A 25455-nucleotide genomic window follows, 5' to 3' on the forward strand; every position below is an offset into this window, starting at 1 on the left:
TATGAGGTCAAACAACACTTTTTTCTTGTTTTTAAACTGTAAAACATGGACTATTATTTGCCATTTTATGGTCAACACCACCATGTCTTTTGTTAGCAATTTCGTAGTGGTAATTATTCTCTCACTTTATTGAATATTGCAGGTAGCACTAAGTGTCAGAAAACTGAAATTCAGTTTAAAAACAATTCTCAGGGTCTTATACAGATTTCCCATTTCATTCACATACAGTATATCTCAGATAACAGTGTAGTTTCTTGTTGAACTCTCTCCATTTGGTTCATCACTTTTAGAGCTGCATCATCAGGTGATCCACAGAGATGTCCAGACATGTAAAATACTTCTCCATTCCCTTTGCAGTGATCAAACTTTTCACATAGGCACACCCCTTTAACACTACCTTCTTTAAATTCCCTAAATTTACAATACGCATAACTGTCATAATGAGCAGAAGGCCTGTCCTTGATTGTTGTAACAACTTCCATAGTGATATTTACACTGGGAATTTTGGAAGCGAAGTAACCACAGGGACTTGTGTTTCAACCAGCACAGTGTTCACACAGCACTTGAAGGGTGGGGGAGTGGTTAAGTTACAATATCCAGTGCAATAGTAGCTGTAATTAGTATTGTTAAGAATGAAATTTTCACTCTGCATTGGGCTGCGTGTTGATATGAAACTGCTTCACAGATTAAAACTGTTTGCTGGACCTTTGCTTTATTACAGGCAGATGCTCTACCAACTGAGCTATCCAAGCACATCTCCTAGATTAAGAGAGAAAGAAAAATTGCAGCACTCAGGCATCTGGGAAGACATAAATCATAATCTTGGGGAAATATTATCTACCAAATGAAAACCTGATGATCAATGAACTGCAGATGGTATGCATTTAGGCAGTGTAAGATTTCAAAACCTGATATGTATGGAATGAAAATTTTCTGGATATGTCACTCTAAAAACTTCTATCCATTGAAAGGGCTAGCATATCTCAAAAAAGAAGGAAATGAAAGGGGTAAAAATGTTTCTTTCAGTGGTGTCACTCATCTTGCAACAGACTATTCAGTATTTACTGAAATATCATAATGGATAGTTTCTTCACACCTATGGATCTGGCAGATTTCATACTATAGCATGGGTTGACAGTTGTATGAATAGTAATAGTCTTACTAAATAAAACATTTGTATGTAGAGAATTTTCACCAAAGAAAAGTGAGAAGGAACATATTACAGAATTTGGTTTCACTTGTGGTCATACACAACTATGGTACATGCCAAAAAAGAGTAAGTGTGTAGTGCTACTTTCTACAACTACTGAACGTGCTTCTAAGCCTGACATAATAAAGTACTATAATGAAAAGAAAGGTAGGTGGACTCATTAGATCAGTTGGTGCATACCTACTCCTGCATCACATGTGGTATTTTTTAATGAGAACCTGACGTTGTTGAACTCACTGAAGATTTGGTTCAACCACATATCAAAAGAATGTCAAAACTAGGACTTCAGAAAGCTGGAGGCTGGGGATGGTACAGCAGCTGGTCTGCTCCGTTGGGCCTTCATAGCCAGTTTGGGTGGAGTTTATTTTTTAGCGCAGTACTAACAGAATAAAAACTCTTAGAAAAGTAGCATTGTTACATGTGTGACACTAAAAAAAGAAAAATACAGAAACCTGTTAGTAGTAACTGCAGAAGAAACTTCACGGTGAGCATTCAACCTCTATAGCGAAGTGCAGTAACTGCTCTAGTGACACAAAAACAGAATGTTTCCAGGATTAAAGTCTATTGATATAGTTTGAAAATTTATAACAAATATAGAGGAACTTTTTGCAGGGTTTACCATTCAGTGAATTTTAGAAAAAAAAATTAAAAATTACTTAACAACATCAAATATTTACACTGATATTGGTTGGTTGGTTTAAAAGAGGGAAAGGGGCCAAACTACGAGGTCATCGGTCCCTTGTTCCTAATAAAACAATGCTAAAAGTGTGAGAATAAAACAGACTAGCCATATAACACAAAACAGAAAGAAAGGAAAGACCACAAAAACGAAGGAAAGCCAACGAACACTAAAAGGACAAGGAAACAACAGAGAGATGCAAGAAACAGAAGAGAGCAAAACAAGGAAGCAGATTACAGCGGCTGGCCGACCATGACAATAAAAAGGAAAAGCCAGCCACCCTGCAACTCATTAAAACCTACAACCTAAAAGCATTAGGGTGGAGGACACAAAGAGACAAAGGACATGTGCCAAAACTCAGATTGAATGATAAAATCCACCCTCACGGATGAAACGTAAAACCAAATCAGCCGATCACGCATTGTCTGTTAAAATCAATGATAATGAAGTCACAGGGCAGACAAAGAAGGACAGAGCAGAAGAATATGGGCCACTGTCAACCTGGTGCCGCACCGACAATCAGGCAGGTCTTCACAGTGCAGGAGGTAGCCGTGGGTCGCCCAGGCCTGGCCAATGTGGAGCCAGCAGAGAACCACAGAGTCCCTGCGAGAGGTCTTCATCGACGACTTCCACACATTCGTGGTCCCCTTAATGGCTCACAGTTTGTTGTGTGTACTGAGATTTTGCAATTCTGCCTCCCAAAGCTGAAAACCCTAGCAGCGTAATAACGAACACAGGTCAGTTGTGGGGATGCCCATCTCCAGAAGTGGTTTCCGGGTAGCCTGTTTGGCCAGCCTGTCAGCAAGTTCTTTTCCTGGGATTCTGACGTGACCAGGAGTCCAGACAAACAACACTGAACAACTGGACCGCCCCAGGGCATAGATGGACTCCTGGATGGACGCTACCGAAGGTTGATGACAGTAGCACTGGTTGATAGATTTCAGGCTGCTCAAGGAGTCAGTACATAAAAGACTTCCCAGGGATTGAATGGAGATACTGAAGTGCACAAGAAATGGCCACCAGTTCTGCAGTGAATACACTGCAACCATCGGGTAAGGAATGCTGTTCAATATGGCCGCCGTGAACATAGGCAAAGCTAACACGACCATCTGCCATCGAGCTTTCGGTGTAAACCACTTCAGGGCCCCAGAAGTGGAGGTGGTAAAGGGAAGGACTCCAGTTCGGAGAGAGGGGACCGCATGCGAACTGCAATCATTTGCCCCAACCTGGGCTGCCGATGCAAGAGATGGACTGCCGCAGGTGGGAAAAGGAGCAATAATTCGGATGCTCAGGAGAACTACGAATGTGTGCTACGTAACTGCGAGCAGTTGTCCATGTCACATCTGCAATGGAGGGACTCCAGCCTCCACCAGTACGCTGGTCACTGGACTCGACCTAAAAGCTCCTGTCGCTGGTCCAACCCCGCAGTGGTGCACAGGGTTGAGTAAATGCAATGCTGAGGGCACTGTCGAACCATAAACCACACTCCCATAGTCAGTTCGGGATTGGACAAGGGCTCTGTAAAGCCACAGCAGCATAGAGCAATCTGCACCCCAATTGGTGTTGCTCAGGCAACAGCGGAGGGCACTGAGGTCCTGCCAGCACTTCTGCTTAAGCTGATGAAGATGATGGAGCAAAATCAATTGAGTGTCGAAAACCAGCCCTAAGAATTGATTTGTCTCCACTACAGTGTGTGGCCCGTCATAAAAGTAAAGTTCTGGGTCCGGATGAATGGTACGACGCCAACAGAAGTGCATAACAAATGACTTTGTGGATGAAAACTGGAAGACGTGGGCTAAAGTCCATGAGTGCGCCTTGTGGGTGGCTCACTGTGGGTGACAGTAACACCAGTACTGGAGCAGCAGTACAAAATGCAGAAGTTGTCTGCATACAGAGAAGGTGAGGCAGAGGGCCCGACAGCTGCTGCTAGACCGTTAATGCTACTAGACTGTTAATGGCCACTAAAAATACAGAGAGACATGCAATACAGAGCCCTGTGGGACTCCATTCTCCCGGATATGGATTTAACTATGGGAGGCACCAACTTGGACACCGAAAGTATAGAGCGACAGGAAGTTTTGGATAAAAATCGGTAATGGGCCCCAGAGACCCCACTCATACAATATGGAAAGGATATGATGCCACCAGGTCATGTCGTGCTTTACATAACTCAAAAAAGATGGCAACCAGGTGTTGCTGTCTGGAAAAGGCTGTTCGGATGGCAGACTCGAAGGACACAAGATTATCAGCGGTAGAACGACCCTGGCGGAAGCCACCCTGGCGCACAGCCAGTATGCCACGTGACTCCAAGACCCAACCCAAACGCCAACACACAATACATTCCAGCATCTTACAAAGAACGTGGGTGAGGCTGATGGGCCGATAGCTATCCACATGAAGTGGGTTTTTACCAGTTCTGAGCACCAGAATGACGGTGCTCGCCCGCCACTGCGATGGAAAGACGCCATCACACCATATCTGGTTGAAGGTTATGAGGAGATGTCGCTTGTAGTCAGATGAGAGAATTTTAATCATCTGGCTGTGGATACGATCAAGCCCAGGAGCTGTCGGGGCAATGTGCAAGGGCACTGAGGAGCTCCCACTCTGTAAATGTGTTACAGGATTAACTGTGGCATGTAGTGAATGAGAGGACGTTCCCTTTCAGCCGCTGTTTCAGAGTGCAAAAGGCTGGGGAGTAATTCTCCAATGCAGAGGCCCGTGCAAAGTGCTTGGCAATGGCGTTTGCGTCGGTAGATAACACGCCATTTATGGCAAAACTGGGAACGCCTGTTGGGGTCTGGTACCTGAATAGGAGTTTGATATTTGACTAGACTTGGGAAGGTGACCTACGGCACCCGGTGGTAGAGATGTAGCTCTCCCAACACTCCTGCTTCCGTTGTTTGATAAGTTGGCGAACAAGGGCACGGAGCTGTTTAAAGGTTATGAGGTGCTCCAGGGAAGGGTGCCGCTGTAGAGCTCGCCAACGCTCCTTAATTGCTTCAGCAACTTCCAGCGACCACCAAGGGCTGCCTTATTCCTCCGGCACCATAAGGAGTGAGGGATCGCATTTTCTACTGCAGAAACAATTGTTGTAGTCACCTGCTCAACCCTCACATTGATGTTACCATGTGGGGCAGATTCAACGGTGACAGCAGAGGTGAAAGTTACTCACTCCGCTTTATTTAAAGCCCATCGGGGCAGGCGTCCACGTGCCTGACACCGGGGCAGTGACAGGCAGATGGGTAAGTGGTCACTACCACACAGGTCGTCATGTGCTCTCCAGTGGATAGATGGGAGAAGTCCTGGGCTGCATATTGATAAATCAGTGGCCAAGTAATTACCATGAGCCACACTGAAATGAGTGGAGGCCCCAATATGTAAGAGGCAGAGGTCAAACTCAGTAAAGTTTCGACATCTCTGCCTCAACCAGCAAGCTCAGTGACACCCTATAGGGGGTTATGGGCGTTAAAATCTCCCAAAAGGAGGAAAGGTTTAGGGAGTTGATCAATTAGTGCAACTGCACCATCTTGCAGAAGATATACATTGCAGTTATTTCCTGCAGCGTCCTTATTCTGACAGCCACAGCTTCAAGAGGGAATTGAAGGGGCACAGGTTCACTACAGACTGAGTTTAGTACATAAATGCAAACTCCACCTGACACTCGATTATAGTCGCTACGGTTCCTGTAATATCCCTCATAGCCGTGGCAGGCTGGGGTCCGTATTGCCGGGAACCAGGTTTCCTGAAGGGCAATGCAGATAGCAGGTGTTGGTTGGTTGGTTTAAAGGCGGAAGAAGGGACTAAACTATGAGGTCATCGGTCCCTTGTTCCTAATAAAGCAATGCCACATGCGTGAGAATAAAACGGAGGAAACACATAACACAAAACGGAAACAAAGGAAAAGCCACAAGAATGAAGGGAAGGCAACGAACACTAAAAGGATCAAAAGAGGACAAGAAAACAACAGAGAGGTGCTAGAAACAGAAGAGAGTAAAATATGAAAGCAGATTACAGTGGCTGCCAACTGAATAAGAAGAGAAAGCCAGCCACTCTGCAACATATTAAAAACTCCACCCTAAAAGAACTAGGGTGGACACGGGACAAAGGATATGAGCTAAAACCTACACAGAAGTATAAAACCCACTCCCACGGATAAAACGTAAAACTAAAGCTGCTGTGGAGTTATTATCGACCAACACAGAAGAAATGGTGCTGGGAAAGCCGCAGAGCGGCTTAAAGTGGGCCGTCCAGCTAGAGATGGACAACTGTAATTTGGAAATCACAGAGACATTGAGGTGGACCCTTGTGACGGAGTAGTTAAACATGCGGAGCCCGCAGAGGACAACTGATTCCCTGCGAGAGGCCTGCATGGAAAACTTCCACACATTCATAGTCTCCTTAATGACACGCAGTTTGTTGTGCGTGCTGTTATGCCATTCCGTCTCCCAAAGCCGGAAAACCCTGCGGTGTAAGACCGAACACAGGTCAGCTTCGAAGATGCCTATCTCCAGAAGCAGTTTCTGTGGCACCTGTTTGGGCAGCCTGTCGGCAAGTTCGTTGCCGGGGATTCCAACATGACCTGAGGTCCACACAAACACCACGGAACTGCAGGACTGTTCCAGGGCATAGATGGACTTCTGAATGGATGCTACCAGGGGATGGCGATGGTAGCCCTGATCGATAGCTTGTAGGCTGCTCAATGAGTCAGTACACAGGAGAAACGACTCGCTAGGCCATGAACAGATGCACTCAAGAGCACAAGCTATGATCGTCACCTCTGCAGTGAAAACACAGCAGCCAACTGGCAAAAAGTGCTGCTCAATATGTCCTCCATGAACAGGCGAAGACTACATGACCATCAGCCATTGGGCTGTTGGTGTAAACCGCGTCAGAGCCCCGGAACACTTCAAGAATCGAGAGGAAGTGACACTGGAGAGCTGCAGGGTTAACGGAGTCCTCAGGGCCATGCAAAAGGTCCAGACAAAGCTGCATCCAAGGCGTACCTCATGGAGTCGTACGTGAATGGACCACAATAGAGGTGGTAAAGGGAAGGAATCCAGTTCAGAGAGAAGGGACTGCATGCGAATTGCAATCGCTAGCCCCAATCTGGGCTTCTAATGCGGGAGATGGACTGCCACAGGCAGGAAAAGGAGACAGTAATTTGGATGCTCAGGGGAACTATGAATGTGTGCTGCATAACTGGCAAGCAGTTGCACGCGTCTGATCTGCAGTGGAGGGACACCGGCCTCCACCAGTGTGCTGGTCACTGGGCTCATCCTAAAAGCTACTGTCACTCCCACAGTGGTGCACAGGGTCGAGTAAATGCAATGCTGAAGGCGCTGCTGAACCATAAACCACACTCACATAGTCAATTCGGGATTGGACAAGGGCTCTGTAGAACCGCAGCAGCATACAGCGATCTGCACCCCAATTGGTGTTGCTCAGGCAATGGAGGGCATTGAGGTGCTGCCAGCACTTCTGCTTAAGCTGGTGAATATGAGGGAGCCACATCGATTAAGCATTGAAAACCAGTCCTAGGAATTGATGTCACCATTACAGTGAGTGGATCATCATTAAGGTAAAGTGCTGGTTCTGGATGAATGGTATGATGCCGACAGAAGTACATGACACAAGACTTTGTGGTTTAAAACTGGAAGCCATGGGCTAGAGCCCATGACTGCACCTTGTGGATGGCTCCCTGGAGGCGCTGCTCAGCAACACCAGTACTTGTGACGCAGTAAGAAATGCAGAAGTCGTCTGCATACAGAGAGGGTGAGGCAGACGGCCCTACAGCTGCTGCTAGACCGTTAATGGCCACTAAAAATAGAGATAAACTCAATACAGAGCCCTGTGGGACTCCATTCTCCTGGATATCAATAGAACTATGGGAGTCACCAACTTGGACATGGAATGTACGGAGAGACAGAAAGTTATGGATAAAAATCGGGAGTGGTGCTCGGGGACCCCACTCATACAATACGGCAAGGATATGATGTCGCCAGGTCATGTTGTATGCTTTACGTACATCAAAAAAGCCGATCAGCCCAAGCAGCTGTGTCGTGGCAATGTGCAAGGGCACTGAGGAGCTCCCACTCTGTAAATGGGGCATTATAGGATTCACTGCAGCATGCAGTATATGAGAGGACATTCCCTTCCAGCCACTGTTTGAGTGTGCGAAAGGATGAGGGGTAATTCTCCAATGCAGAGGCTCAAGCAGTGCTCACCAAAGTGCTTGGCAATCGCATTTGTGTCGGTACATAGCTCGCCATTTCTGGTAACACCAGAGACAGCTGTTGGGCCCTGGTACCCAAAAAGACATTTGATCTTTGCCCAGACTTGGGAAGCTGACGTGTGGCACCAAATGCTGGAGACGTATGTCTCCCAACACCCTCCATCTGTTGCCTGATAAGGTAGCGAACACGGGCATGGAGGCGTTTAAAGCCTGTGAGGTGCTCCAGGGAAGGGTGCCGCTGTAGAGCTCGACAACGCTCCTTAATAGCTTCAGCAACTTCCGGCAACCATCAAGGGACTGCCTTATGCCTCGTGCACCCTAAAGAGTGAGGGATCACGTTTTATGCCACAGAAACAATTGTGCACTAGTCACCTGCTCAACCATAACATCGGTGTTACCGTGTGGGGGAGATTCAGTGGTGACAGCAGAGGTGAAAGTTCCCCCCCCCCCCCCCCCCTCCACCTTGTTCGAAGCCCATCTGGGCAGGCGTCCGTGTGCCTGACACTGGGGTAGTGACAGGAAGATTGGAAAGTGTTCACTACCACATAGGTTGTCATGTGCTCTCCAGTAGATAAATTGGAGAAGTCCTGGGCTGCATATTGATAAATCAATGGCCGAGTAATTACCATGAGCCACACTGAAATGTGGCGGCCCCAGTATTTAAGAGGCAGAGGTCGAATTGAGACAGTCAAGTTTCGACATCTCTGTCTCGGCCAGTAAGCATGGGCATTAAAATCCCCCAAAAGTAGGAAAGGTTTAGAGAGTTGATCAATCAGTGCAGCTAATACTTTCAGGGATACTGCGCCATCTGGAGGAAGATATACATTGCAGACAGTTATTTCCTGTGTCGTCCGTATTCTGACAGCCACAGCTTCAACAGGGGTTTGAAGGGGCACAGGTTCACTACAGACTGAGTTTAGGACATAAATGCAAACTACACCTGACACTCCACTCGATTATAGTCGCTATGGTTCCTGTAATATCCCTTACAGCCACGGAGGGCAGGGGACCGCATTGCTGGGAACTAGGTTTCCTGGAGAGCAAGGCAGATAGCAGGTGGAAAGCTTAACAGTTGCCGTAGCTCAGCCATGCGATGGAAAAAAACCACTGCAATTCCACTTGAGGATGACATCTTGAGACTGGGAAGGCATGGAACATTCATTGAGGCAGTTTACGCCTCAGTCACCTGCTGCCACTGATTTATTGCCTGAGCAGTCTATATCCATTGTGTCTGAGTGTCTGGCGAGATATAGGTCCTTCGTGGATGCCAAAATCTCCAGCATACTCTCAGATGCAGAGCTTGTAGGTAGCGGTGGTCTGGGTGCCACCACAATTTCCTTGGTCTTAGGAGTTTTCTTTTTGGATTTCTCTCGCTTGTACTTGGGTTTCCCTGACTGGGAGGACTTCACTGGTTCAATCTCCAGGACTGAGGATGAGCATGAAGCCTTACATCCAGCAGGTTTTGGGCTCTTCAGCCAGTGGCAAATATCGTCTTTCCCACTAGAAGGAACCTGGGAAAGGAGTGACCCAAGGGACCCCTTCCTAGTGAGAGAAGCTGAAAAAGACTTACACTTCTTCATTTTAGAAGTGGGGACTCACGTCCCCAATGGTGGTGGGGGGGGGGGGGTGTTCCCAAAGTAGGTGGTGCAGGAGCAACAGGGAGGGAAATGCCGCCCCCCCCCCCACCACCACCATCAAGGGAGCGGGTGTAGTCTCCGAGAGGTGACCTGAGTATGCAGAGCTGATAGTGCCAGAAATGTAGCGGCGGCATAAGACGATGTCATACGCATAGGATGCAGGCGTTCAAATTTTCTCTTAGCCTCAGTGTAGGTCAGTCAGTCCAGGGTCTTGTACTCCATGATTCTCCTTTCTTTCTGAAGAATCGTGCAGACAGGCGAGCAAGGTGAATGGTGCTCTCCGCAGTTGACACAGATGGGAGGCGGGGCACATGAAGTATTGGGAAGTGATGTGCGTCCGCAATCTCGGCATGTGACGCTGGAAGTACAGCGGGAAGACATATGGCTGTACTTACAGCACCGCATGGGAGGGATATAGGGCTTTATGTCACACCGGTAGACCATCACCTTGACCTTCTCGAGCAATGTATCACCCTCAAAGGCCAGGATGAAGGCACTGGTGGACATGCCTGATGAAATGTAAACCTCGCCACTCTAAATTGGCCCACAGCCCATCGGCGGACTGCAAAAGACGATCTCTGTGAAATATGGCACCCTGGACAATATTTAAGCTCTTATGGGGCGTGATGGTTACAGAAACATCCCCCAGCTTGTGACAAGCGAGTAACTGCCGTGACTGGGCAAACAATGCTGTTTTGATCAAGACTGACCCAGATCTCATTTTAGACAAGGCCTCCACCTCCCCGAACTTGTCCTCTAAATGCTCAGCAAAAAACTGGGGCTTCGTTGTCATAAAAGATTTCCCAGGGGGATGGGCATCGACCACTTGGCATATGTGGGGAGTTAACGTCGCAGGGGGCTACAACCAACAGGGTACATGGCAGCCCCACCACAATGGATTGGCTACCATGCTGGATATCAGGTGCAAAGAAGTCCATGGTCATCGTCGACGCAGAAATCGACACTGCATTGTGCATGTTGGAAAACGCACCCAGGAAGGTGACCTCGCCCAAGAGATGGAGAATGGGCAGGATTGCAATGCAACGACGAGCAAGTGGGCTAAAGATCTCAATGCATGATGGACACGATGCACCTTGTAAGGTGCCCTTCCCCAACTGGCTCGCTCTTCGGGAAAATTTTGAAGAATGGAGGTCAAACACTACAGGGGACCATCACATAAAGGCCGAAACGTGTGGAACTCCTTTTAGTCACTTCATATAACAGGCAGGAATTCCTCGGACCGATTCTAATCCCCGGACCCACAGGGGGGAGGTAGCAGGTGTAAAGCTGAACAGCTGCCGTAGCTCAGCCAGGCAGTGGAAAATAGGCAGTTCCACTGGAGGATGATGTTATCATGAGACTAGGAAGGCATGGAACATTCAATGAGGAAGTTTTCGCCTCAGAGTCACCTGCTGTCACCGACTTTTTGCCTGAGCTGTCTATATCCATTTTGTCTGGGGAGATCTAGGTCCTCAGCGGATGCCAAAATCTCCACCCCATCCTCAGGCGCAGAGCTTGTAGGTAGCGATGTTGTTCATGCCACCACAGTTTCCTTGGTCTTAGGGGTTTTCTTTTTGGATTTCTCTCGCTTCTCCTTGGGTTTCCCTGGCTGGGAGGACTTCACTGGCTCAGTATACTGGACTAAGGATGAGCGTGAAGCCCTACGACCAGCTGCTTTTGGGCTCTTCAGCCACTGGCAGGTGTTATCTTTCCCACTAGCAGAAACCTGGGAAGGGAGTGACCCAAGGGACCCCTTCTTAGTCAGAGAAGCTGAAGAAGACTTACACTTCTCCAGTTTAGAAGTGGGGATGGACATCCCCGATGGTTAGGGGGGGTGTTGCTCCCAAAGTAGGTGGTGCAGGAGCAACAGGGAGGGAAATGCCCCCGACCATCGAGGGGGCAGGTGTGGTCTTCCAGCTCTGAGAGGTGACTGGGTTTGGTGGAGTTGATGGTGCCAGAACTGTTGTAGCGGCGGTGTAAGATGATGTCATACGTACAGAATGCGGGCGTTCAAATTTTCTCTTGGCCTCAGTGTAAGTCAGTCAGTCCAGGGTCTTGTACTCCAAGATTTTCCTCTCTTTCTGGAGAATGCTGCGGTCTAGCGAGCAAGGCGAATGGTGCTCTCCGCAGGTGACACAGATCGGAGGCAGGGCACATGGGCACATGGAGTATTGGGATGTGATGGGTGTCCGCAATCTCGACATGTGATGCTGGAAGTATAGTGGGAAGACATACGGCCTAACTTCCAGCACTTAAAGCACTGCATCGGGAGATGGATATAGGGCTTTACATCACAGCAGTAGACCATCACCTTGATTTTCTTGGGCAATGTATATCCCTCCAAGGCCAAGATGGCACCGGTGGCAACATGATTATCCCCTGGACCCCGGTGGACACGCCGGACAAAATGTACACCTCGCTGCTCTGAATTGGCGTGCAGCTCGTCAGACTGCAAAAGGAGGTCCATGTGAAATATGATACATGGGACCATGTTTACGCTCTTATGGGGTGTGATGGTTACAGAAACATCCCCCAGCTTGTCATAAACAAGTAACACCCGTGACTGGGCAGAGAATGCTGTTTTGATCAAGACTGACACACCTCCCCAAACTTGTCCTCTAAGTGCTCAACAAAAAACTGAGGCTTCGGATTCTCCATTATCTCTCAAACATACAAGGTACCGGGGCGAATAAGATCCACTGCCATCCTTAGCCTGACGTTCTCCCATGGTATGGCCAGGGAGGGGAACGATTTGGGGTCGTACTTTTGTGTGTTGAACTGAGCTCTTGAACGCTTAGAGACTGCTGGTGTTTCACCACCAGCAAGAGATGATGGACTATGCTTCATCACATGTCATCTGCCCTGATGGCACCCACTCCGACCAGGGGCCCTCCCCACGGGCACCACCCAGCCGGAGCAGAGGCCACCTGACAAGATGGCCATTTCTAGGAGTCCTGATACCCCTTCGCATACGTGGGAAGTTAACAGCACAGGCATCAGCAGAGCAATCCCTATGTGGTCAGGGGGCTTACAACCAACAGGGTACATGACGGCCCCACCACAACGGACTGGCTACCGTGCTGGATATCAGGTGCAAAGTAGTTCATGTTCATCACTGACACAGAAACAGACACTGCATAGTGCAAGGTGAAAAATGCACCAAGGAAGGTATCGTCACCCAAGAGATGGAGAACGGGTGGGACTGCAATGCAACGACGAGAAAGTGGGCTAAAGATGTCAATGCATGATGGACACAATGCACCATGTAAGGCGCCCTTCCCCAACTGGCTCGCTCTTTGGGAAAATTTTGAAAAATGGAGGTCAAATCCTAGGGAGGACCATCACATAAAGGCCAAAACGTGTGAAACTCCTTTTTAACGCCTCTTATGATAGGCATGAATAACTTGGACATATTAGCTGATATTAATAAAACCTTGCTGAAGTAGTTTTTGTTCATATTTTCATTGATGTCTTAGTGAAAAAATAACGTTATAAGAAAAAATGCCTATTAGTCTCTCAGACTCACATCAAGTGTCTACCATGATAAAATAGCTTGGGTATTCTAGGGTTAATACTGACACGTACAGGTGCACTGGTCAAATCCAAAAATGGCACTTAAAATGATATGGCAGAGGCCGTCGGATTAATTGTTAGCTCATATGATGGTAAATGGTCCAATTTTTATTTGTTTTAAGTAGCTGTGAAAGATTGTGATGGTATGCAAAGAATAAATACAAAACTTTATTATGTAACCATGAATGGGGCATGGACAAAAATATGGAAACATAACACATTACAATGCCTAATACAGTGTACGAAATCCTCTGAAATTCAGAACAGCTTCTAACTGTCTTGGAATGGATACATACAGGCTGTGTGTGGTTTTGAAAGGAGATGTATACCAATTTAACTCCAAAATAGGGACAAGTTCAAGTAATGATTATCGAGGTTGATAGCAATCACTCGTGCTTCTCTCCAAAGCAGACCATAATGACTCAATAATATTGAGATCCAGTGGCAAGGCACATGCGACAATTCATCCTTGGGCTCACAAAACCAGTCCTGGATGAAGCGAGTTGTGTGAACAGGGGACCTTTCATCTTGGAACACAGAATCACCATAGAGGAACAAATATTGTACAATAGGATGTACCTGCTCAGCAAAAACAGTCACATAATCATTCGCAGTAACATGGCTTTGCAGAGAAACCATGGGACTCATTGAATGCCACGATGTGAGTGCATAAATCATCACTGAATCCTCAGAATGTTTCACTCTTGGGATGTAAACTCGGTCAAAAATTGGAAACGTCTGAAACTAGGCTCATCTGATCAAATTATTTTCTTCCATTGCTCCAAAGCCTGAAAGCTTGAATTGGCATTCATGGTTAGTGGTTTTGGAATGCCAGCTTGACCTGTAATTCCCTGCTTAAGGAGCTCATTTCATGCTATTTTGGTGCTGACAGGATTCACAAGCCTGCTGTTCAGTTCTGCAATGACTTTTTCAGCTGTCGGCCTTGTATTTTTCATTATAATTCTCTTCAGCGACCTTCGTTCATGAACACTCACCATACATTTTTGTGTGTGTTTGACTTAATGGATGATGATTTTCCACTTGCCCTGTATGTGGTATGAATATTCAACACAGTGCCTCTTGAAACTTCAGCTACTTTGGTTATGGAAGCACCTACCATACGACCACCCACAATTTGTCCACAATGAAATTCACTTAACTCAAACATAATGCACTCACTCACATCTACACAAAACACTGTTCTGACGATGAATGACACTTGTAATGTCTTTCTGGACATCTTACTGAGCATAACCTTGACAAATGTTAGAAACACAAAGATATCTTCAAGGGAAATGGAAATTTTATTCCAATTTTTTCTCTCGTTATAAACACTTACCACTTTCTTGTGTGCTGCAGCTTCAGATCTTAATGGAAACTTGCGATCCTTGTCACCTAACAGATCCTGAAATTAAAACAATACTAGTGAGGCTAATTTACAATTATTTGTTTAGTGTTCAGATAAACATTGCACTAGTCAAAATGCAGCAGCTTTGTGCTGTTCTCCGACATATTCAGAAAGAGCTGGAAATTCCCCTGACTGCTGTCAAAAAATTGGAATGTGCTTCGAATGGGTGTATTGAGCAAAGCACAGAGGGTCATGTATCAGAGATATCAAATAATATCGTCTGCAATGGATATTGTATCCTCTGCAAGAAGTATAATGTACAGCATCTGTCATGTTTGGCCACTTGACGGTGAGTGGCAATCAGTCGTAGGTCTAGGGATCTTGTACACAGAACGCAAGTGTACAGGGAGAACTCAGGGTATAACCCCATCCTCTTAACCAACAAGTTTGAAGTTTATCTTCCTAAAACTGAGCCAGTCTGATCACTGTTGAGTCTCGTGTCATGAGGAAGCAAACACAGAAGGGTGGGGTATGTTAACCATGGGCAGTTCAAATGCACAGTGAATGATGGTACATCTTAGGGAAATGGCAGTAAAAGCTGGGAAGGCTCACCTTGTGCTCTCTGTGAGAATATCTGGAGGTCGTATTCAACAATGAGAAGAGGCTGTTCCAACAGCCATTGAGGGAACAAGATGTAGTCAACTGCTGGTTGCAGTGCATTTTGAAATAAATTATGCCTGTTATCTGGGGTCTGAGAACGTACTTGGATCATTCCACTGACTGGCAGAGACAGTTGAAAAGGCTAGCATTGCTCAAGGAGTTTCAACAACTCTCACAATCCACAAAATTTTGCCCTGAATTGATAGGGGCCCTTTGGTTCTGGGCTGAGTAGAAGACTCAGTAACAAGCTAAGGTGTGAATAACTGGACATATGCCATAGGGTTAACAATTGTAGGACCCCTAAATGGGTCAAGGGTGCACTACACATCAGAGACTGCTATTGAGGTCACTGGCTGTGTGTGAAGTGTACACAAAGGCTTTTTAGTTTCAGTAACTCTCAGTCCAATCCACATAATGATAACTGTAGGATACTCCAAAGTACTAGTTTAAGAACCATAGAAATGGCCCTAGTGATGAAATGATTAAAATCCTAGTGATCAAATGCCAAAGCATTGGTAACAAAGTTGCATAGCGTGAAGCAGTCTAAAAAGCAGTGGAGCTTGTATATTATTAGGTGCAGAAAGGTGGCTAAAACCACAGAAAGACAGCAATGACATTTCTGGGATAAATCTAAGTGTATATCAAACGGACAAGCTAATGGCAAAGGGAGGTGCTGTATTTGTTACAGTACACAAGGAATTCAGATCCATTGAGAAGAAATTGAAGGTTCATGCAAGATTGTTTGTACATGACTAATTTTCAAGGGTGGGCATGAACTTGTTATTGGATCTTTCTATTCACCACCAGACTCACACCCAGGTATAAGTGAAAACTTTAGAAAAAAACTTCAGTTTACTAGTATGTATGTCATCATCAGAGGAGACTTTAAACGTCGTCATTGGGATGATTACAGTGGTCAGAATGACGAGACATCCTGCAACACATTACTAAATCCCTTCTCTGAAAACTACTTGGGACAGGTAGTTTTTAAACCTACTCATGATGATAATATATTAGACCCAGTGGCAAGAGACCTAACATCTTTGTCCACGTTGAAACTGGTATCAGTGATCATGAGGCAATTGGAGCAACAATGATTACCAAAAGTACAAATGCAGCTTAAACAAATAGGGAGATTTACATATTCATTGCCTAAACAAAGAACTGGTTATGTCATATCTCATAGACAAATTCAAAGCATTTACCTCTTGTCATCCTGAAAGCCATGGATAATGGGAATCTGGTGGATGTAGTATCTCTTAACTTCCAAAAAGCATTTGACTGCACACCACACCCACATTTATTAACCAAAGTATGATTATATGGGGTACTAAAGAAAATATGTGACTGGATTGAGGAGGATCCCTAGATAGGCAGGTAGCAGCATGTTACCTTGGCTAGACAGAAGTAGAAGTAAATTCAGATTTGCTCTAGGAGGGTGTGTTGGGACCTTCGTTGTTCATGTTGTATATAAAGACATCACAGACAATATTACGAGTAAACTCAGATTTACCTCAGATGACGCAGTTATGTATAAGGGCATATTGCCTGCAAAAGTTGCGCAAATTGTCACTCAGATCTTGATATCATCTGAAACTTATGCAAAAACTGGCAACTTTTTTTTTAATATTCTTGAATGTAAAATTGTGTATAACACAAAATGCAAAATAGTAATATCCTATGACTGCAACATGAGTATCAGTTGTAATCCGTCAACTCATATAAATACCCGGGTGTAACAATTTGTACAGATATGAAATCAAACGAACACCTACAACAGTAGTACGAGCATATATGCTGACTGGCTGGGTAAAGAGAGTGAAAGAATGTCCCATAGCGCTTAGAGCCATTTGAGTAAAAGAAATTATTCAGATAGTTAAAAAAGATGAAACCTGGAGACACCTGAAGGTTTTGGATAGATTATATAGTGGTAAGACAGAGGTTTCTATGCCAGGTTTAAAATGAAAACCATTTCCAGGGGCTGACATAGCCTTTGACGATAATTTATTGGTTATGAACTGTAGATTAAAGCTGAAGATATTGCAGAGAGGTAGGAAATTAAGGAGATGGGATCTGTATAAATTTTCAAAATTGGAGATTGTTGAGATTTTCAGGGGGAAGCATTAGGCAACAATTGTCTAAATCAGAGGAGATGAATAAATTAGAGCATAAATCAGTTGAAGCCCTTGAAATAAGAAATAGTGAAAGCAATGGCGATCAAAATATCAAAAAGACGAAGAAAGAGTTGAAAATAAATAATTTAATGGTATCAACACTGTCTTTTGTTACAGTCACTGTGGTTCCTCAGTGACATCAGAAATTATTAAAAAGACAAAGCTTAGTAGATATACTTGCATAAAGCATGAGATATTGTTCTAATTGACAAAAGGAAAAGTATAAGAATGCAATCAATGAAGCACACACAGAAGGGAGTACAGGCATCCAAAAAACAAGATTGACAGAAAATGAGAAATGGCACAGCAGGCTGGCTGGTTGATGGGTTTAAAAGGAGGGGGAGGGGGGGGGACCAGTTAGGTCATCGGTCCCTTGTTCCGAATAAAACAATGTTACAAGGGTGAGAATAAAACAAGGAAGACTGACAACACAAAATGGAGAGAAAGAAAAAACCACAAGAACGATGGAAGGGCAATAAACACTTAAGTGGAAAAAAGGGAGAAGAAACACAAGAAACAGGTAGAAGAGATTAAAGTGACAAAACAGATTACCACAGCTGGCTGACCACGAGAATAAAAAGAAGCCCCCACTCTGCAATGCATTAAAACCTTCACCCAAAAAGCACTAGGGTGGAGGACACAGAGGGACAAATGACATGCACTAAAATTTAGATCAAATGATAAAACCCACCCTCACGAATAAAATGTAAAATTAAATCAACCGATGAGGCATTGTCGGATAAAATTAGCAGCAATGAGTCCAGTAAATGAAGATTTCATCGCACAGGGCAGTCAAAGTGGGACAGTGCAACAGAATATGGGCCACTGTCAACTGGGCACCGCATCGACACTGAGGCGGGTCTTCACAGCACAGGAGGTAGCCGGCAACCACCCAAGCATGGCCAATGTGTAGCCTGTAGAGAACCACAGATTCCCTGTGAGAGGCCTGCATGGAGGACTGCCACACATTCGTAGTCTCCTTAATGGCACGCAGCTTGTTGTGCATACTGAGACGATGTCATTCTGTCTCCCAAAGCTGAAAAACCTGGGGATGTAAAAACGAACACAGGTCAGATATTGGAATGCCGATCTCCATAAGAGGTTTCCGTGTAGCCTGTTTGGCCAGCCTGTCTGCAAGTTTGTTGCCTGGGATTCCGACATGTCCTGGGGTCCACGCAAACACCACTGAACAACTGGACTGGCTACTGGGTGGGAAAAGGGGACAGTAATTTAGATGCGCACGGGAACCGTAGTCTGCGAAGTAACTGGTGAGCAATTGTGCACACCTGACCTGCAATGGAAGAACTCTCCAGCCTCCGCACTGAAGCTGGTCACTGGACTCATCCTAAAAGATCCTGTCACTAGTCAAACGCCACAGTGGTGCACTGGGTCGAGTAAATGCAATGCTGAGGGCACCGCTGAACCATAAACCAGACTCCCATAGTCAAGGCAGGATTGAACAAGGGCTCTGTATAGCTGCAGCAGCTTAAAGTGATCTGCACCCCAGTTGGTGTTGCTCAGGCAGTGGAGGGTATTGAGGTGCTGCCAGCACTTCCGCTTAAGCTGATGAAGGTGAGGAAACCAAGTTAATTGGGTGTCGGTAACCAGTCCTAAAAATCTATACGTCTCCAGTACAGTGAGGGGATCACCAGTAAGGTAAAGTTCTGGTTGCGGATCAACAGTACGATGGCGACAGAAGTGCATAACACACGACTTATCGGCTGAAAACTGGAAGCTGTGGGCTAGAGCCCATGATTGGACCTTGTGGACGGCTCCCTGTAGGTGCCGTGCTCAGCAACACCAGTATTGGTGGCGCAGTAAGAAATACAGAAGTCGTCTCCATACAGAGAGGGTGAGGCGGACAGCCCTACAGCTGCTGCTAGACCATTAATGGCCACAAAAAATAGAAATACACTCAATATAGAGCCCTGTGGGACGCCATTCTCCTGGATAAGTGTGGTGAGGCACCAACTTGAACATGGATAAAGTACAAAGTGACAGGAAATTCTGGATAAAAATCAGGAGCAGGCCTTGGATACCCCACTCGTATAATGTGGCAAGGATAGATTAGATTATTTTTTCGTTCCATAGATCCATGCTGAGGAGATCCTCATGGATGTGGAACATGTAAATTTTTTTTTTTTTAAAGCTGAAATAACAATACTAGTAGTATGAATATATACAATACATCATTTGTTTCTATTAAAAATTTTGTCAATGGAGTAGAAGGAGTTGGCCACTAGTAAGTCTTTCAGGCTCCTTTTAAACTAATCTTTATTTGTAACTAAATTTTTTATGTTTGCTGGCAAATTATTGAAGATGAGTGTTCCTGAGTAGTGGCCCCTTTTTGAACTAAAGTAAGTGTCAACTTTTAAGTCCTTGTGCAGATCATTTTTATTCCTGGTATTGTATGTATGAACTGAGCTGTTTGTTGGAAAAAGAGATATATTATTTAGGACAAATTTCATTAAGGAGTAAATATACTGAGAGGCAGTAGTAAGTATACCCAGTTTCTACAGCACGTCCGTGAATTTACTCCACAAATAATACATATTACACGCTTTTGGAATCTGAAAACTTTTGTTTGACTTGAAGAGTTACCCCAAAATATTATACCATATAACATTATGGAATGAAAGTAGGCAAATTATGCAAGCTTTTTCATTTTTATGTCGCCTATGTCTGCTAACACTCGAATTGCAAATATAGATTTGTTAAGGCGTTTCTGCAGTTCTGTGGTGTGCTCCTCCCAACCGAATTTATTATCAAGTTGTAATCCCAGGAATTTAAGACTGTCAACCTCTTCTATCTGCTCTTCTTCATACTTTATGCATATGCTGGGTGGAAACCTCTTACAGGTTCTGAATTGCATATAGTGAGTCTTTTCGAAGTGTAATGTCAGTGAGTTGGCTTTAAACCATTTATTAATATCCATGAAAATATCATTAGCAGATCTTTCTAGAACTACACCTGACATACTATTTATTGCTATATGATGTCGTCAGGTGGTGTCATACACTTTTTGTACATAAAAAAAAAGATGGCAACAAGGTCTGGAAATAGCTGTTTGGATGGCAGACTCGAGGGACACAAGATTATCAGTGGTAGAGTGACCCAGGCAGAAGCCGCCCTGGCACAGAGCCGTAGGCCACGTGACTCCAGGGTCCAGAGCACTGGAACGATAGTGCTCTCCCACCATTGCAATGGAAAGATGCCATCACACTAGATCCGGTTGAAGATCATGAGGAGATGTCGTTTGTATTCAGTTGAGAGATGTTTAATCATATGACTGTGGATCCGATCAGGCCCAGGAGCTGTGTTGGGGCAATGTGCAAGGGCACTGAGGAGCCCCCACTCTGTAAATGGGGCGTTATAGGGTTCACTGTGGCATGTAGTGAATGAGAGGATGTTCCCTTCCATCTGCCGTTTGAGAGTGCAAAAGGCTGGTAATTTTCCAGCGCAGAGGCTCGAGCAAAGTGCTCGGTAATCGTGTTTGCATCAGTAGATAGCACACCTGCTGGGGTCTGGTACCCAGAAACTCACTTCAACTCTGCCCAGACTTGGGAAGGTGACATACGGTACCAATGGTCGAGACGTAGTTGTCTCTAACACTCCTGTTTCCGCCTTTTGATAAGCTGGCGAACGCGGGCACGGAGCCATTTAAAGGCAATGAGGTGCTCCACGGAAGGGTGCCGCTTATGCTGCTGTAGAGCTCGCCAACGCTTCTTAATTGCCTCAGCAACTTTCGGTGACCACCAAAGAACTGTCTTTCACTGGGGGCACCCTAAAGAACAAGGGGCACAAAGCAGGAATGGCTACATAATAAACAAGAGGCTGTAACACGCTTGACTAGGGCAAAGATGGATACCACCTACAGGAAAATTAAAGAGGCATTTGGAGAAAAGAAGAAGAATATTTATGAATGTTAAAACCTAAGATGGCAATCCGATAGGCCTTCTAAGCAAAGAAGATATACTGAAAGGTGGAAGGAATAGAGAGGCTCTATACAAGCAATGGTATAGAAAGAGACGAGGAAGTAGATGAATATTATATGGAGAATCTAACACTGTAGGAAGAATTTTATGGGGCACTGAAAGACCACAGTCAAAACGTAACCCCCAGAATAGAGGGCTACTGAGATGATTTGAAGAGCCAGCAATGACAAACCTATTCTAGTGACAAACCTTCAGATTTCAAGAAGAATGTAATATTCCAGTGCCAAAGAAGACAGGTGTGAATATCACAGAAATACCTGTTAGTTGCAAAATACTGACTTTACAAAAAAAAAATATTAGAACTGGCAGAGAAGATCATTTCGGGTTCCAGAGAGACGTATGAATGCACAAGGCAGCACTGACACTGACAAACCTAAGTTTATTGCATTTGTTGATTCTGAGAAGGAAGAAAACAAGAAAAACAGCTATTCGAGAGCATATGACTGAATAAAACCACTTGGTGATGAACAAGGCACAAAACATACAAATTTTGCACACTGCACTAATGTTTCAAGCGTGATAGAAAAACTGAGAATTATTACAGCAAAAAAGGACACCCAAATCATATTTTAAGCAAACAAAGAGATGTAAACCAAAACTTTTATTTTTTTGAAGAGTCGACTTCCTGGTAATATCCTGTGCTCAAAAGAATATTTTTGTTGTTATGGGTTTCTCATGATGCACAAGAGCTGATATTGCAGCTCCAGCTTTCCTGTTTGTTCTGTGGGCATCCAGGACATACAAGAGCTTCTAGCCCATCTACACATGATCGTCACATCAGTCCAACTGAAAGGAATAAAAAGAAAACAAGAGCTCACCTACAGATCGTAACCACTGGCTGCTGCATTGAGATGTTTCTCATTCAGTTCTTCTTTTTCATTTTATGGTCCCTTGATGGCAAAATTATTTTACAATCAAGTTTATACTTACATTTTTTTACTTTGTTTTTTTTTATAATTTTATAGTCTCCTTAATTACAGTTGTGAACAAACACATTTGTTTTGTTTTATCAGTTGAGTGATTCCCACAGTTCCAGTAATCGTTTACCTTACTTTCTTGACATCTACATCCATACTCAGCAAACTACTGTGAACTACATAGCAGAGGGTACTTCCCATTGTAGCAGTTTTTAGGGTGTCTTCCTATTCCATTTATGTAGTGGGAAGAATGACTGCTTAAATGCCTCTGTGCATGCTGTAATTAATCTTGTTCTCATGATCCTTACAGGAGCAACAAATTGGGGGTTGTTGTATATTCCTAAATTAGTTCTTGAAACTTTGTAAGAAGGCTTTCAAGAGTGCCAATACAATTTCTTCAGCATCTCTGTGGTTCTCTCCCACAGGCCAAACAAACCTGTGACCATTCATGCTGCCCTTCTCTCCATTATATGTTCAACTAGCTTAGCATCCACTGCTTCGCTCATGTAGACTGTATAGCTGGCAGAGATTTTTTTTTGTTTTTATTTAATCGAATTTTTATGTTGTTCACAAATTTCAACACATTCTAAGCTTCTCACGCTAATTAAAGCCAAATAACCATTATGTTTTCCAAATGTACTTCTGATCAAAAAGCATTCTGATAGCTGGAGTCCAAAGTTTTTGTTCATCATGCTTATTGCATCCTTGTGGAGATATTTCCATAGCAACTTTCATCCCCTAACAAATATTTCTTTATATCTAACCAAGAAATAAAATACCAATTTTTGTAAATTTAGCTTTAAAATTTTTTATGTAACAAAATATTTTCTTGAAAATGTTCATCCCTTACTGCACTCCCTTATGGGTTGAATTTCTGAAACATGTTTTTTTATATATATATTATTTCTAACCAAGAAGTCAAATACCAATTGCATAGATGCAACCGTAAAAATGCTTTAGTCATTCTTCATTAATTATTTATTTTAAAAAAATTTCACCCACTGTTCTAAAACCCTTGTTGTTGTTGTTGTGGTCTTCAGTCCTGAGACTGGTTTGACGCAGCTCTCTCTAAAACCCTTGTGGATGAATATTTAAAAATGCTGAAATGTATTTTTTATTTTCTGACTGAGAAACCAAATACTAGTTTTCGTAGTTTTAGCTTCAAAATTCCCTTAATAGTGAAATACTTTCAAAAAGCCTTGCATCCCCTATTTTACCCCCTTAGGAGTGCAATATCAGACAATCCCTTCTTAAACGATGCCTGCAGTATAAGAACCACACCCTCTTCAAACTCGCCAAGTTTCTATCCTTAGCGATTTGCACTGGGCAGTGATGAGTCACTGAATCAGTCTGATCCTGTTTCACCCCCTTAGGAGTTGAATTTCCAAAAGCAATGAAACAGGTATTTTTTTAATTTCTAACTGAGAAGACAAATTTAAATTTTCATAGATTTAGCTTTAAAAATGCTTTCATAATAAAATATTTTCACAAAAAAAATTCCAGGAACACTGGAACATTTTTTTTTTAACCAAGAAGTCATATACAAGTGTTCATAGATTAGCTTTAAAAATACTTTAGTAGTTATTTAACTACATATTTTCAAAAAGCTTTCATCCACTATTTCACACCCATAGAATTAAATTTCCAAAAATTCTGAAACAAACATTTCTTTATTTCTGACCAAGAAACCAAATACCAATTTTCATAGGTCTAGGTTCAAATTGCTTTAACAGTGACATTTTTCAAGAAAAGCCTCCATCCTCTATTTCACCTCCTTAGGGTTGGGATTTCAAAAACTCCCTTCATAACAACGCTTAACGTATAAGATCTACATCTCCAAAATTCAAGTTTTTATCCTTAGTAGTTTGGGCTGGGTGATGAGTCAATCAATGAGAACAATGCCTATTAGCTCTACTTGGTATGGGTCCCACACACTTTAACAGTATTGTAGGATGGATCACACCAGTGTTTTGTAAGCAGTCTCCTATGTAGACTGATTGCATTTCCCTAGTATCCTACCAATGAACTGAAGTCTGCTACCTGCTCCACCTGCTACTGAGCATGTATGACCATTCTGTTTCATGTTTCTACATATTGTTAACCCAGGTATTTGTATGAGTTGACTGTTTACAATTGTGGCTTGTTGGTACGCAAGTAGTAGGGCACCATAGTTTTTCATTTTGTGAAGTGCGCAATTTTACATTTCTAAACATTTAAAGCAATTTGCCAATCTTTGCAGCACTTTGAGACCTTATCAAGATTTCACTGAAGATTTGTGAAGCTTTTTAGACAGTACTTCATTGTAGATAACTGCATCATTTAATAAGAGATTAATATTAATATTATCTGCAATGCCATTAGTATGCAATATGAAGAGCAAGGATCCCACTACACTTTCCTGGGACATACTCGAAGTTATTTCTACATCTGTTAACTCTCCATACACGATAATTTGCATCCTCCCAACAACGCAATCTTCTGTCCCTTCACAAATGCCACTTGAAACCCATATGGTCATACTTTTGATAATAAGTGTAGATGTGTTACTGAATCTAAAGCTTTTAGGAAATCAAGAAATACTGCATCTACCTGACTGCACTGATCCACTGCTTTGACGATGTCGTGTAAGAAAAGTGGGAGATGGATTTTGTATAACTGATTGTGGCATTTATGCCCCAAGTTGACCTACATTTTAGGGCTATAAGGTTTTACCAAACAGTATAGAAAGGCTCACACTGCTGTACACCAGCTAGGAGTTAAGATTGGTAGCTATTCCCATCCCATACAACAATGCGTGGCAACGGAGTGTGAGAATGAAGGAGCGAATAGGAGCTGTTTTGTACAGGAGCTTACAGAGAATGTGGTGATTTATGTTGGGAGACTGGGTGGCAGACACGTAACTTTCATTATTAGATAATGGAAATGGAATTATGACAGTATTATGAAAATGATAGGTTACAACTCACCAGACAGAGGAGAGCTTCAGTTGCACAAAAAAAAAAAAAAAAACAACTGTACATTTGAGCTTTC

The 25455-nt window shown here is 43.9% G+C and overlaps 1 protein-coding gene across 2 annotated transcripts in view; it reads right to left on the reverse strand.

Moving 5' to 3' along the window:
* LOC126124771 (uncharacterized) overlaps positions 1-25455 on the reverse strand; it is a 56235-nt gene that overhangs the window by 8281 nt on the left and 22499 nt on the right. For both annotated transcript variants that reach the window (XM_049915117.1, XM_049915116.1), the window contains exon 2: positions 14671-14736. In XM_049915117.1, coding sequence (XP_049771074.1) covers positions 14671-14736 — 66 coding nt within the window. The remainder of the gene's footprint in view (positions 1-14670; positions 14737-25455) is intronic.

This window comes from Schistocerca cancellata, unplaced genomic scaffold (genome assembly GCF_023864275.1).
Source record: "Schistocerca cancellata isolate TAMUIC-IGC-003103 unplaced genomic scaffold, iqSchCanc2.1 HiC_scaffold_426, whole genome shotgun sequence".
Lineage (NCBI taxonomy): Eukaryota > Metazoa > Arthropoda > Insecta > Orthoptera > Acrididae > Schistocerca > Schistocerca cancellata.